The sequence below is a fragment of the Palaemon carinicauda genome, chromosome 22, assembly GCF_036898095.1.
Source record: "Palaemon carinicauda isolate YSFRI2023 chromosome 22, ASM3689809v2, whole genome shotgun sequence".
NCBI classification, from domain to species: Eukaryota; Metazoa; Arthropoda; class Malacostraca; order Decapoda; family Palaemonidae; genus Palaemon; species Palaemon carinicauda.
The window spans coordinates 13322281-13337459 of NC_090746.1; the positions used below are offsets into that span (position 1 = coordinate 13322281).

A 15179-nucleotide genomic window follows, 5' to 3' on the forward strand; every position below is an offset into this window, starting at 1 on the left:
AATAGGATGAGAAAAATTTAAAGTCAAACTGAAGAAAAATAATTCCCCAGTTCAAGAGCCCTCTTGCCCGCCACAAGGCTTCAGCATGGGAATGATATCTTGTCCTGAAGCCCAATGACTTCATCGAGGCATTCTCTCGTGAAGAAGGTCAAACTGAGGAAAGATTATTGGCAGTTTGAGAGCCCTCTTGCCTGTCACAAGGCTTCAGCAAGGAACTGATATGCCATGTTGAAGACCAATGATTTCATCAAAGTATTCTCTTGATAAAGGGTGCCAATGCATGATAATTCATAATCTTTATGTTTGCAGTGCTTAGGATATTGTTAATTTTTCTTCTAATTCATTAAGTAGTTTTTGTGCAATTTGGTTTACCTTTTCATAAACCTCTTGCATATGATCATGTTATAATAAAACACCATTTTTTCCTGGAGCGAGGCATCGTCGAATTTAGCACACACCCGTGGTGGAAGAGCTCCGTGCAGTGAACTCTGTGCACCCTCAACATGCTGAGCACGCTCAGGTTGGAGACAGGCATCGTAGGCTGCGAGCTGTGAAACATAGCTGAAGCTAGTTTCTGAGTTCACCACGACGGAATCCCTCGAAGGGTAACCCCGAGGGTAGTCGTCTGCAACTGTTCAAGTTCATCTGCTGATGCAGGACGATCGAAGGGTGGTAGAAGCGGAGGTTGCTACGGGTAGTGACACGAGACGCTTCTTTGGTACGTGACCTCCAATATCTCTAAGAGGAAGCCCCAAGTCAACACCAAGGGAGACAAGAGTGCGCTCCCACTATGTCCCTAACCAAAGAACCTCAAGCAGCTGTTCCTTCCACAGGGTACCCGAGAGCCTCAAAGAAGACCACAGCTGACACATGGCATCAGCAGAGACTCCCTAATGGTCGAGGGAGGTGCCGCTGCACTAGGGGGGGAATCAATGTAGTCCTTTGAACCGAATGATTGCCCCAGGGTCAAAAGGCTACTTCACCAGGAGATTTCTGCGCTACAGGAGTGACCCCTGCACGTAGGACTGTGGACATGAGGATACATCTCCATGCCTGACATCAAGGCGCAGCATCAGCACAATGCCAAGACAAACCCGCATTGTGGAGCCTCAACATTACAGTCACCCTGAAAGAAAGAAAAAAGGAAATTTTTTAAAGTTTTAGGCCAGTTTGTGTTAATAGTTAGAACGAGTAAAGGGTTAACGGGAGAGAACGACACCATGTCCGTTTTCCTCTGAGCCAAAATAAAAAGTGACATGTTACTGTTGTATGTGTGAGCAGGGGGGGGGGGTCTACTGCTGCTAGCCAACCAACTGCTAGTTAGCAGAGGGTAGTTATACCTTGCTCAAAAGTCTTTTGGATAGTTTTCAACATTCACCAAAATAATATTCACTGTAGAGAGCAAAAGCGTTTGTATAAGGTGCCGACACAAACGAAAGCTTAAATGCTGTATAATGTTCCAGTATTGTTCTTTTACTTAATTATAAATCATCTCAATGTAGAATTTTTTCTTGAAAAATGTTATTTTCCTTAGTAAAATAAATTTTTGAATATACTTACCCGATGATCATGTAGCTGTCAACTCTGTTGCCCGACAGAAAAATCTAAGGTCGGGATACGCCAGCGATCGCTATACAGGTGGGGGTGTACACAACAGCGCCATCTGTCGAGTAGGTACTCAGGTACTTCTTGTCAACAAGAACTCAATTTTCTCCTAGGTCCACTGGTTCTCTATGGGGAGGAAGGGAGGGTCCTTAAATTCATGATCATCGGGTAAGTATATTCAAAAATTTATTTTACTAAGGAAAATAACATTTTTCAATATTAATCTTACCCGATGATCATGTAGCTGATTCACACCCAGGGGGGTGGGTGGAGACCAGCATACATGTTAACATTAGAAGCTAAGTATCCCGTATTTCATTTTAGCAGTTATTCAAAATAACAAACATAAAATAAATAAGTACCTGGTAAGGAAGTCGACTTGAACCATTACTCTGCCTTTTTAAGTACGTCTTCCTTACTGAGCCTAGCGATCCTCTTAGGATGCTGAGCGACTCCTAGGTGCTGAAGTATGAAGGGCTGCAACCCATACTAAAGGCCCTCATCACAACCTCTAATCTAGGCGCTTCTCAAGAAAGAATTTGACCACCCGCCAAATCAACCAGGATGCGGAAGGCTTCTTAGCCTTCCGTACAACCCAAAAACAACAATAAAAAGCATTTCAAGAGAAAGATTAAAAAAGGTTATGGGATTATGGGAATGTAGTGGTTGAGCCCTCACCTACTACTGCACTCGCTGCTACGAATGGTCCCAGGGTGTAGCAGTTCTCGTAAAGAGACTGGACATCTTTGAGGTAAAATGATGCGAACACTGACTTGCTTCTCCAATAGGTTGCATCCATAACACTCTGCAGAGAACGGTTCTGTTTGAAGGCCACTGAAGTAGCGACAGCTCTAACTTCATGTGTCCTTACCTTCAGCAAAGCATGGTCTTCTTCCTTCAGATGAGAATGGGCCTCTCTAATCAAAAGCCTGATGTAATAAGAAACTGCGTTCTTAGACATCGGTAAAGCAGGTTTCTTGATAGAACACCATAAAGCTTCTGATTGTCCTCGTAATGGCTTTGTACGTCTTAAATAGTACTTAAGAGCTCTTACTGGGCAAAGTACTCTCTCTTGTTCGTTACCAACCAAGTTGGACAGGCTTGGGATCTCGAACGACTTGGGCCAAGGACGAGAAGGAAGCTCGTTTTTAGCTAAAAAACCAAGCTGCAAGGAACATGTAGCCGTTTCAGATGTAAAACCTATGTTCCTGCTGAAGGCGTGAATCTCACTGACTCTTTTAGCTGTTGCTAAGCAAACGAGGAAAAGAGTCTTCAATGTGAGATCCTTAAAAGAGGCTGATTGAAGCGGTTCGAACCTTGCTGACATCAGGAACCTTAAAACCACGTCTAGGTTCCAGCCTGGTGTGGCTAACCGACGCTCCTTTGAGGTCTCAAAAGACTTAAGGAGGTCCTGTAGATCTTTATTGGTGGAAAGATCTAAGCCTCTGTGGCGGAAGACCGCTGCCAACATGCTTCTGTAACCTTTGATCGTAGGAGCTGAAAGGGATCTTACATTCCTTAGATGTAAAAGGAAGTCAGCTATCTGCGTTACAGAGGTACTGGTTGAGGAAACTGCATTCGCCTTGCACCAGCTTCGGAAGACTTCCCATTTTGACTGGTAGACCTTGAGAGTGGATGTCCTCCTTGCTCTGGCAATCGCTCTGGCTGCCTCCTTCGAAAAGCCTCTAGCTCTTGAGAGTCTTTCGATAGTCTGAAGGCAGTCAGACGAAGAGCGTGGAGGCTTGGGTGTACCTTCTTTACGTGCGGCTGACGCAGAAGGTCCACTCTTAGAGGAAGAGTCCTGGGAACGTCCACTAGCCATTGCAGTACCTCGGTGAACCATTCTCTCGCGGGCCAGAGGGGAGCAACCAACGTCAACCGTGTCCCTTCGTGAGAGGCGAACTTCTGCAGTACCTTGTTGACAATCTTGAACGGAGGGAACGCATACAGGTCTAGATGGGACCAATCCAGAAGAAAAGCATCTACGTGAACTGCTGCTGGGTCCGGAATCGGTGAACAATAAATCGGGAGACTCTTGGTCATCGAGGTAGCGAATAGATCTATGGTGGGCTGACCCCACAGGGCCCATAGTCTGCTGCAAACATTCTTGTGAAGGGTCCACTCTGTGGGGATGACCTGACCCTTCCGGCTGAGGCGATCTGCCATGACATTCATGTCGCCCTGAATGAACCTCGTTACCAGCGAAATCTTTCGATCTCTTGACCAAGTGAGGAGGTCCCTTGCGATCTCGAACAACTTCCTCGAATGAGTCCCTCCTTGCTTGGAGATGTACGCCAAGGCTGTGGTGTTGTCGGAGTTCACCTCCACCACCTTGCCTAGATGGAGGGACTTGAAGTTTATCAAGGCCAGATGAACTGCCAATAGCTCCTTGCAGTTGATGTGAAGTGTTCTTTGCTCCTGATTCCACGTGCCCGAGCATTCCTGTCCGTCCAGTGTCGCACCCCAGCCCGTGTCCGATGCGTCCGAGAAGAGAAGGTGGTCGGGGGTCTGAACAGCCAATGGTAGACCTTCCTTGAGAAGAATGCTGTTCTTCCACCACGTCAGTGCAGACCTCATCTCTTCGGATATAGGAACTGAGACCGCTTCTAGCGTCATGTCCTTTCTCCAGTGAGCAGCTAGATGATACTGAAGGGGGCGGAGGTGGAGTCTCCCTAACTCGATGAACTGGGCCAGCGATGAAAGTGTCCCTGTTAGACTCATCCACTGCCTGACTGAACATCGGTTCCTTCTCAGCATGCTCTGGATGCGTTCTTGGGCTTGACTGATCCTGGGGGCCGACGGAAAAGCCCGAAAAGCTCGACTCTGAATCTCCATACCTAGATAGACAATGGTTTGGGATGGGACGAGTTGGGACTTCTCTATATTGACCAGGAGACCCAATTCCTTGGTCAGATCCATAGTCCATCTGAGATTCTCCAGACAGCGACGACTTGACGGAGCTCTTAAAAGCCAGTCGTCCAAATAGAGGGAGGCTCTGATGTCTGCCAAGTGAAGGAATTTGGCAATATTCCTCATCAGTTTGGTAAACACAAGAGGTGCCGTGCTTAGGCCAAAGCACAGGGCTTGGAACTGGTACACGACCTTTCCAAAGACGAACCTTAGGAAAGGTTGGGAGTCTGGATGGACGGGGACATGAAAGTACGCGTCTTTTAGGTCCAACGAGACCATCCAGTCTTCCTTCCTGACCGATGCTAGGACCGACTTCGTCGTCTCCATTGTGAACGTCTGCTTGGTGACAAAAGCATTGAGAGCACTGACGTCCAGCACCGGTCTCCAACCTCCTGTCTTCTTCGCTACCAGGAAGAGACGGTTGTAGAAGCCCGGGGATTGATGGTCCCGGACTATGACTACCGCTCCCTTTTGTAGCAAGAGAGACACCTCTTGTTGCAACGCTAGCCTCTTGTCCTTCTCCTTGTAGTTGGGAGAGAGGTTGATGGGAGAAGTTGCTAGAGGGGGACTGCGGCAGAACGGAATCCTGTACCCCTCTCTTAGCAACTTCACAGACTGAGCGTCTGCACCTCTGTTCTCCCAAGCCTGCCAGAAGTTCTTGAGCCTGGCTCCCACTGCTGTCTGGAGAGGTAGGCAGTCAGATTCTGCCTTTTGAGGACTTGGAACCCTTCTTCGATTTGCCACGATGACTGTCGGCACGGGTACCTCCTCTGCTGGAGGTTCTGCCACGAAAAGGCGGGATGAACCTAGACGCTGGTGTGTCCATCCTAGGTCTAGGCACGGAAGGTAAAGCTTTGGCCTTACGTGCGGAGGACGCCACCAGGTCATGGGTATCCTTCTGGATCAACGAGGCAGCCATCCCCTTGATCAGCTCTTCCGGAAAGAGACACTTGGAAAGCGGAGCAAACAACAACTCCGACTTCTGGCAAGGAGTGATCCCAGCAGACAAGAAGGAGCAAAGATGGTCTCTCTTCTTAAGCACTCCCGACACGTACGAAGCCGCAAGCTCACCAGACCCATCCCGAATGGCTTTGTCCATGCTAGACATGATAAGCATGGCAGAGTCCTTATCCGAAGGGGAAGTCTTTCTGCTTAACGCTCCCAAACACCAATCGAGGAAGTTGAAGATCTCAAAAGCACGAAAAACTCCCTTCAACAGATGATCCATGTCAGAAAAGGACCAGCAAATCTTAGATCGTCTCATAGCCAGCCTGCGGGGAGAGTCAACCAGACTTGAGAAGTCGCCCTGGGCAGAGGCAGGAACTCCCAAGCCGGGTTCCTCTCCCGTGGCATACCAGACGCTAGATTTGGAAGCAAGCTTGGTAGGCGGAAAGATGAAAGCAGTCTTTCCCAGCTGCTTCTTGGACTGCAACCACTCTCCCATTACCCTCAAAGCTCTCTTGGATGAGCGTGCGAGTACGAGTTTGGTGAAGGCAGGAGCTGCTGACTGCATGCCTAAAGCAAACTCGGAGGGAGGAGAGCGCGGGGTTGCAGACACAAACTGTTCCGGATACAACTCCCTGAACAGGGCAAGGACTTTCCTAAAGTCTAAGGAGGGAGGCGTAGACCTGGGTTCTTCTAAGTCGGAGTGCGGATCGTCCAAATGCGCAGCTTCGTCGTCATCAGATACTCCATCATCCGAAAGCTGAGGAGGAAGTGGCAAAGGTGGAGCAGAAAGCTGAACGGCTGAATCCGGCAGCACGGGTGCATGCGTAGCTGCTGCGGATCCAACATCATGCCGCTGCTGGTCAGTCTGCGAGCTGGCAACAACAAAAGCGGAGTGCTGGTGCGTGGGAGGGACTGCCGTGGGATGCGGAGCATGCCGCATGCGGAGCATGCCGCATGGGTTGCGGAGCATGCCGCATGGGTTGCGGAGCATGCCGCATTGCGTCAAAACACGGCAGCTTGACAGCACCTTCCCACTGCTGATGCGGTAGCTCACGCATGTCAACGGAGGGTGCAGCATGAACATGCGTCTGGCAGGGTCGACTGCGCATCGGTGGTGGAGCTCTCACAGGTGGAGTGTGGGAGCAGGCAGCCGCAGTATCTGCTGAGCGCACAACCGTGGCAGGTTGTAGGTTAACAGGTGCAGTGTCAACCTTCTCAGCACGATACTCCTGCATGAAGGAAGCAAGCTGAGACTGCATAGTTTGCAGCATGGACCACTTAGGGTCTACCGTGGTTGGTGCGGCAACAGACGGAGTAGTTGCCTGCAGCGGAACCACTCTACCTCTCTTGGGAGGTGTGCAGTCTTCGGAAGACTGCGGCGAGTCCGAACTGACCCAGTGGCTACACCTGGGCCGTTGGACTCGCTCGGAAGGGACCTTACGCTTGAGAGGTCGTGAGACCTTGGTCCAACGTTTCTTCTTAGAAACTTCTTCCACAGACGAGGAATGATAGGGCTCATTCGTCTGTTTGTGGATGGGACGATCTCTGACAGATACGTCCGCAACCACTGAGGGTACATCCGTACGCTGATCAAGGCCTGTCGAACCCTTTGGTCCTTTGACATTGCTTCTCCCCTGGGCTTGGGAGCTTGCAAGAGGTCCCGGACTGGGAGGACGACTGGCACGAACAGATGTACCCTCATGCGCAACACTGACACTGACACTTTTCACTTCACTTGCACTCACTACACTTCCCACTGCACTTTGCGCTTTCAACTCTTTGACATCGGCCAAAAGTTGATTCCGGTCATTAGCTAAAGACTCCACTCTGTCACCAAGAGCCTGAATGGCACGCATCATGTCCGCCATGGAGGGTTGAGCACTAGTAGCAGGGTCGGGAGTCACCACTACAGGGGAAGGAGTAGGTTGAGGGGCATGGGGAGAGGAAAAATCAAAAGAGCGAGAAGAACTCCTCCTGATCCTATCCTTCTCTAGCCTACGTGCATTCTTTAGGAATTCGTTAAAATCGAATTCCGAAAGCCCAGGCATTCCTCACATCGATCTTCCAATTGACAGGATTTACCCCTACAATTGGAACAAACGGTGTGAGGATCTATGGAGGCCTTCGGAAGACGCCTAGAACAAGCCCTAACGCTACACTGCCTGTACTTAGGGACTTGAGAATGGTCAGACATCTTGAATTCTTGAATTAGCCAAGGGGGAAATCCAAAATCTAGCAAAGTTCATTAACAATTAATCCAAATCTAATCAAAAAACTTGATAAGCTAATGATAATAGTTCCTGAATAGCGAAAGCTAAAATCTAGAGCGAATACATCACCAAAATCGTGAAAAACAACTCCAGAAACAACAGCGTATCCAAGTAGGTCTTGCCGGTGGCACGACAGAGGAAAAATTGAGTTCTTGTTGACAAGAAGTACCTGAGTACCTACTCGACAGATGGCGCTGTTGTGTACACCCCCACCTGTATAGCGATCGCTGGCGTATCCCGACCTTAGATTTTTCTGTCGGGCAACAGAGTTGACAGCTACATGATCATCGGGTAAGATTAATATTGAAAATTACTCCCACAACAGGTTTGGTCTTATCTAAAAGAAAAAAAAAAAAGAGAGAGTGAGCGAGATAGAATTACCATTAGGATCAGTTTTCTTGTAGCAATTTCCAGCTTCCACATAATTTGTAGCTGCATCTAAACGAGATCCTGCTTTGGCATGTAAAGAAGCAAGTTCGCTGAAAGCATGTCCTGCAGAGCTCCATTTCTTTGCCATTTTGAACTTATTTGCTGCCTGTTGGTACAAGTCCATGGCCTCATCCACCTTTGATGGCCCTCTGGCATATGAAAAAAAGAAACATATATTGAAAAAGCCACTTAATGTATGCATAAACACCAAAACAAAGAGGTAGAAGAATTGACCAATGCATATTTTTGAATAGCTACAAACAGAAATGAAAACAAGAATAATGAGGCACCAAAGCCTTCCTGAAAATACACATACCTTTCTTCAATATAACTAACTGTTCACCCGGAAGTATTCACTCAGATTAACTAAAAATTTTGGTTCATAGACAAAAAATAACTTGTTCCTGCAACTTGAAAATGAATAAAATGTAAAAATGACAAATGCTTCAGCATCTTGGGGCCTATAAGTCAATTATCTTTTTCACGAAGCAACATGTAAGCAATATATTCCAGGCCTAATGGGGCATGTCATCCTTCCAAATTTAATTAAACTATGATATAATTTTACACAGATTTGTTTGCTTACAGCAGCAAAGCCACTCAAAATACATGCGAATTTTCAGTAGGGTGCTATTAATGACAAGAATGTTATGGAGACCCACCTCTGTGATAAAATACTACATACAAGACTTCATTGTTATGTAGATACACAAATTCAATTAAGAGCACTGAAAAGAAGAGCCATCAAGTCACTATAGTATACATTCATTGCACCATCCCCTGATCAATTTAAAAATCTTTTACTCTCCCAAAATCCACCTCCAGTATGGGATAAAATACATTGTTTAACTACATATTGGCTGGTGGGTATGTTTAGTGGTCTCATTTAAAGACAGATAAATTTATAAGATTACATTAATAAATGTATTGCTCAATTAGCAAGGAGCCCTCTCACCCCTATTTGAAGGTTTAAAGGCCACTCATGAATGGCAGAGGCAAGGGACAGTGACATTGCCCAAGCAGGCAGGACAATGCCCTAGAGACTGACCATATATACACAAGATCAATGCCCAAGCTCCCTCTCCACCCAAGCTAGGACCAAGGAGGGTCAGGCAATGGCTGCTAATGACTAAGCAGATAGACCTACAGGCTCCCACAAAACCCCAATTTTTAACTCGCAAGGATGGTGAAAATGGAGCAACCAAAGGAACTAATGAGTTTGAGCGAGACTCGAACCCCAGTCTGGCGTTCACCAGTCATGGATGTTACCACATCGGCCACCACAACCAAGATTTCAAGAATATTTAACCTGCTACTGAGGGTTATCCTTATCAAACCTCAGACTCTCTAAATATACTCATCCTTTGTCAATAAAAAATATTAAACTACTAGAAACTTTAAAAATATTCCATGTGAATATCGTAATATGTTACATGGAATCATTGGACAACAGAAAATTAAAAATTTGTCTATACATGTGTATTTGTCTGCTAATTCTGTATGATGTACATTTGTAGGTATGTGATTACTCTGGAGTCTCCTGAATTGGGTTGGTATTATAACAAAATGAAAAATTAGTGACTATGTTTAAAATTTTTATACTGCATAGTATGACAAATTCGTAGATAATTTGTATTTTTCCTAACTATACAAACCTTAGCTATTTATTAGGGGCTATACTTTCGGCGGAGCTGAAATGACGAGCCATTAAAATTTAGCGAGGGTTAACTACCCACACCACTAGTTAGCGGCGATAGGGGGAGGTAGCTTCCTACCACTCCCGTTCACATACCTGTGATTTAGTCACTTTGCTTGAAGGTAGGACTTCAAGGGGGATAGGGTAGGCAGGCAAGTTTGTATAAATAGCTAAGGTTTGTATTGTTAGGAAAAATACAAATTATCTACGAATGTGTCATTTGTTCCGTAACTGGAATACAAACCACGCTATTTACTAGGGGTTACTCACCTATTAGGAAGGGCGGACATCCCTGCCAATCTGGCTTTTGGCTTTGCCCAGGGGCTCCTTATCTGAGTATGATAGTACTCAATAATAAGGAGTCCCTGCCCTGCTAAAACCTTGCTACGCAAGGTCTGCGGCCTACCCAAGCTGTGCGTTGAGACATGCAGAAGTGTGACTGTCTAGGTATAAAGTTATTCCAAGTCTATGTAGGACAAACCTGATGTAACCAAGACTTTCCCAATATCACCTCGCCAGGGTATGGGGACGCAACAGTATTAGCTTAATACTAGGTACACAAGGGAGCATGGTTTACCTGCAGTGGTTTGAGGTCAGCTTATGCAGAGAACCCAGGATGCTACTTTCCACACGAGAGGGTAGAATGAAGAAAAGAATAAAGACACAGTCAAATCTTTTCATTCACACAGACTAAAATCAGGTAACAGTGCCCTCAACCTTCTGCTACTTGTCCAATAGGGAGCTTGAGGTATAAAACCAGCTGTTGTGCAGCCACCACCGGACCGATAGATATCGTATCGAGTTCCTGTGGGTCACGTCTTGCAGGACAAAGGTTGTAAAAGTCACCTGGAGTATTCACATCCTTTCTTGTAAAACCTGCATCACAGAGTAATCTGCTAAGAAGGACCATGGGCATAGCTATGCCCCTGACATCGTGAGTCGTCATGTCGAGATGATGATTTGGTGATCCTCCTCTAGTATCTCCCAGTGCTGATGACAAGAGAAGGGACCCGGGTGGGCTGTTGACGTTTTCTTTAGGTAAAGTCTCATACCTTATCCTGGGTACAGTAACGGATGATCTGGATCATCCGTTACCGAGTGGAGACTTGTGTAGGAACCATCACCTCTGGAGACTGTCTGGCGACATACTCAGGGACAAAACTGAACATTATCTTTCGCCCTTCTCAATAATAGGCAATGTCGAAAGAGAGACCACAAGTTCCTCGACTCGTATGGTTGCTATTCGTTGCCTGGTGAAGTGGAACATAAGGAGGTCTCTTTAGAGATCGGAGAATTTGAACCATGTTCCGAGAGGAAGGTCTCAATTCCAGCTGGAGAAAGGCAAGTTGTAAGTCCATACGAGTTATGAAAGGTCTATCGATGAGAGGATGTCCCTTTCTTTCAGACTGAAGGTTAAGGATCAAGGTTGAGTGATCATCTTTACCTGTCGAAACTGAATAGGGGGTCTTTTCCTCTTGTATATACTCGAGGATTCCGCTATTGCTAGAATAGAGGTATCGAGTGGAGAGAGACACTTTCACATGACACCAACCACACATGACGTTATACTGCCTGGTAGACTGACAATAAGGAATTCCTCAAATATCTAGACAACCTTTTCGCAAAAGAGGTACTGAGTAGTCTCCAGGCGTACAATCATAGCAAAGCTATAGCTTGTGGTAGGTATCGAAGTGGGTTGTCTGTGATGAGGAGAGGGTTCTCTTGGAGACTATCAGGAGCTGCAAAAGGTTTGGAAATCGTTCTGCATAATGCCATAGCGGAGCTAGGAGAGTCTTTGAGAGGTTGACCGATATTCTAGCCTTCTTGAGTGCCCTTCTCCAGATAAAACAGGGACGAGACGTAAACGTCATTGTTGTACCCACCGTTGTTGCCAGAGAGCCTTGGGGTCTAGGGCTGGGGAGCAACGGCAGCCTGAGATTCAGGAGCGTTGCGAACAGATCCCTAGTTGGAGAACCTCGTAAAGTCGGGACTTTGTCGGCTACAAGGCGATCCAAAGACCATTCAGTATACTGTACCTTATCTGAGATACTGTGCACAGATTGTCGGCGAGCACGTTCTTCTAGTCTGGAATGAAGCGGGCTGATAGTGGTACCAAATGGACTTTGGCCCATCTTAGTGTTTATACTGTTAGATGGGAAGAGGCTAAGAGCATGTTCCTTCTTGCTTGCCGATGTGAGTCTCTATGTGGTGAGTGGTCTGTTGGGAACCGATGAGGCTGCTGAAGGACCGGAAAGTTGGCCTTCATCTCTTATGAGATTTAAGTGAAGGTACTTTCGGACTCTGTCCAGAGGGCTGAGGTCGTGTGGTGCAGCACTATGGTCCCTCCTCTCTTCTCTTGATGTGTTCTAAGCACAACATCAAGTCCGAGGGGTGGGTAAGGATGAGAAGGTTATGCCGCTCTGTAGATTCTCGACTGACACCCATCCCTCGAGGATCGTCCAAACTTCTGGTCCCATGGGGGTCAGAATGTTTGGGGGATCGAGGGGCTGATTACAGTCCGACTCAAGTCACTTTGGAGTGGGAGTTGTTCTTGTTTTCGAGAAGGTTTTGTGGAGATCGGAGTCTAGAATCATTCCCAGATACACCAGTCTTCTGGGAAGGAAGTAGGTAAGACTTCCAAAGGTTTACCCTGATCAATGGATCTTGGTAAAAAGACTTCAGAAGTTCCAGTACTGATGCAAGGTTGCCACCGAGTCTGTTAGGGTTAGTCAGTCGTCCCGAAACGGAGGAGACAGAAGCCAATCCTGTGAGACCAAGATGGGTGTAGTAGAAAGACCGAAGCACAGTGCCGTGAACTGGTGTTTCTTGTTTGTCTAGACTGAATCTTCCAACCTTCCTAGATGGATGGTTTGGGCCTGGGATTAAGTGTCCTTTAGGTCCAGTGTGCAAATGAAGACCTGAGGTCTTAGCCCTTGTTCGAGCTCCAACATGGTGTGGACATTGACCCAAAGGGACAGCTCCTTGCGGATCCTTTTGCATGGAAGATTGTCGACGCTGGCGTCTTGACTCGAGTCGTAAAGGATCAGATGCGATACCCAGTGTAAGAAATCTTCCCTGAGAGAGAATTCCCTTAACTAACAGAAGGAAGGCAACGTTTAGCCTTACCACGCGCCCTGATGAGATTGATGCTATTCCTTAGAATAGAATCAATCTGGCAAATGTTAATCAATGGTTAACAGTTGGGTATCGTGGTTACAGTGCAGTTGGAGAGTACTCGCAAGTAGTTGCCTGTCGACAAGCCATTGAAGAGGGTTGTCGAACGTTTGCCTATCTCTTTAGTGTGATGGCAAAGAGTCATTAACAAGAAGTATGTTGTATACCTTCTGATCTTGGAACTACGGGCAGAGGTTGACTAGTAAGTTCGAGTCACGAACTGCTGGCGAATTGCCGATGATTGGTGAATCGCGGTCTGTGAGCCGATGGTGAGCTAGAGATCAGCAAGCTGATTATGGTCCCCCCTGGTTGGTAAGTGATCAGCAAGCTGAAGATGGGCTGATCAGAGATCAGCGAGCTGAGTTAATGCTTGAAGAAAGATGAGCTGCTCATCGGTGATCTAGTGATTAGCAAGCTGATGACTAGTTATTGACTAGCAATCGGTGATTGGAACGCTAGCAATTGGAGATCGTTAGTCATTGGAGGGACTAAAGGGCAAAGATGAGCGTTGAGCTAACAATTGCCGATCGGCGACCTAGCGATCGGTAAACCGTGAACTAGCCATCAGCAAACAGTGATCTAGAGAGAAAAAAAAAAAAACACTTTAGAAGAGACAGGGACATAAGGATTCCCCATTTCGATTACCCTTGTAAGATGGAATCTTCGGGATCTTGAATCCTTCGTGAAGCCTCTTTTCTCTTCTCGGTGGCAATGTTATGTTTGAGGGGTGGAATGTGGCAATGGTGACCTGTCCAAAAGTTTTATTGAATCTGCGAGCACTGGCTCTTTGGCAAGAGCTGGCGCATTAGGAAAGTGAGGAAGAGCGCTAGCGCGCAGTAAGAGGAAGAGCGCTAGCGCGCAGTAAGGCACTGTGTAGTTTTGTACAGTCTCCCTAGAATGCGCCGAAGCGTGTGACCGGTTGCGCAAGGGCTGGTGCATTGGCGTTGTGCGTGAGAGTACTACGGGGAGACTGCTGGCACGCGTGCGGAAGACCATTGATGCGGGAGACCGTCGGGGCGCGCGCGCGGAAGACCGTCGGGAGACCGTCGGGGGGCGCGCGCGGGAGACAGTCGGCGCACGCGGGAGACTGTCGGCGCACGCGGGAGACTGTCGGCGCACGCGGGAGACTGTCGGCGCACGCGCGCGGGAGACTGTTGGCGCACGCGCGCGGAAGACCGTTAGCGAGGGCACGTGCGCAAGACTATTGGCGCGCGCACGCGCAAGACTATTGGCGCACACGCCCAAGACTATTGACAGCACACAAGAGCATTGGCGCTCGCGCGCACGGGAGACCATCGGCGCCGCGTAAGACCGTCAGCACGTGCGCGCGTTGAAGACTGTCGGCGCGCGCACATGATAAAGCTGGCAGGAGGGAGCTAGTGATCCTCAGAAGAGTCCAGAACCAAAGTCCAAGGACTAATTGTAGCGTAAGGTAGCGCTAGTAGGTCGGCAGGTCAGCTGGCAGGACGACTGGGATGAGCCCTTTGGAAGGGCAAACATCTATGATGGAGACCGTAAAAGGGCCACGTTAGAGTTCAGGACCGAAGTCCAAGGACTAACAGTGGCGTAAGGTTGCGTTGGTAGATCGGTAGATCAGCTGGGAGGACGATCAGGAACTGGGATGTGCCCTTTGGAAGGGCGAGCATCCACCGATGGGGACCGTAAACGGTCCGCGGAAGAGTCCAGGACGAAGTTCAAAGGACTACCAGAGGCGTAAGATTGCGTTGGTAGATCGGCAGGTCAGCTCGTAGGACGATCAGGAACTGGGATGTGCCCTTTGGAAGGGCGAACATCCACTGATGGCAACCGTGAAAGGTCCATAGAAGAGTCCAGGACCGAAGTCCACAGACTAAGTTGCAGCGCAAGGTTGCGCTGGTAGGTCTGTTGGTAGGATGATTAGGAACTGAGGAAGCCCATGATGGCCGGTGGACCAGCAAGATGGCCTTAGGAGGAGTCCAGGACTGAAGTCCACGGACTAAGTTGCAGCACAAGGTTGCGCTGGTAGGTCTGTTAGTAGGATGATCAGGAACTGATGAGCAGAGTGATCCTCCGAAGAGGTGTCTCTATGAGTGGCCTTTCTCGTGAACGAGAGAGGTGAACACTTCGTAGAAGAGACTTGATGACAGCCATGATGACGCCCGTGAGGG

At 47.9% G+C, this 15179-nt stretch overlaps 1 protein-coding gene across 1 annotated transcript in view; it reads right to left on the reverse strand.

Moving 5' to 3' along the window:
• The window catches only part of alphaSnap (Alpha-soluble NSF attachment protein), a 177485-nt gene that overhangs the window by 51867 nt on the left and 110439 nt on the right, over positions 1 to 15179 (reverse strand). The window contains exon 2 of the mRNA XM_068345975.1: positions 8115 to 8311. Coding sequence (XP_068202076.1) covers positions 8115 to 8311 — 197 coding nt within the window. The remainder of the gene's footprint in view (positions 1 to 8114; positions 8312 to 15179) is intronic.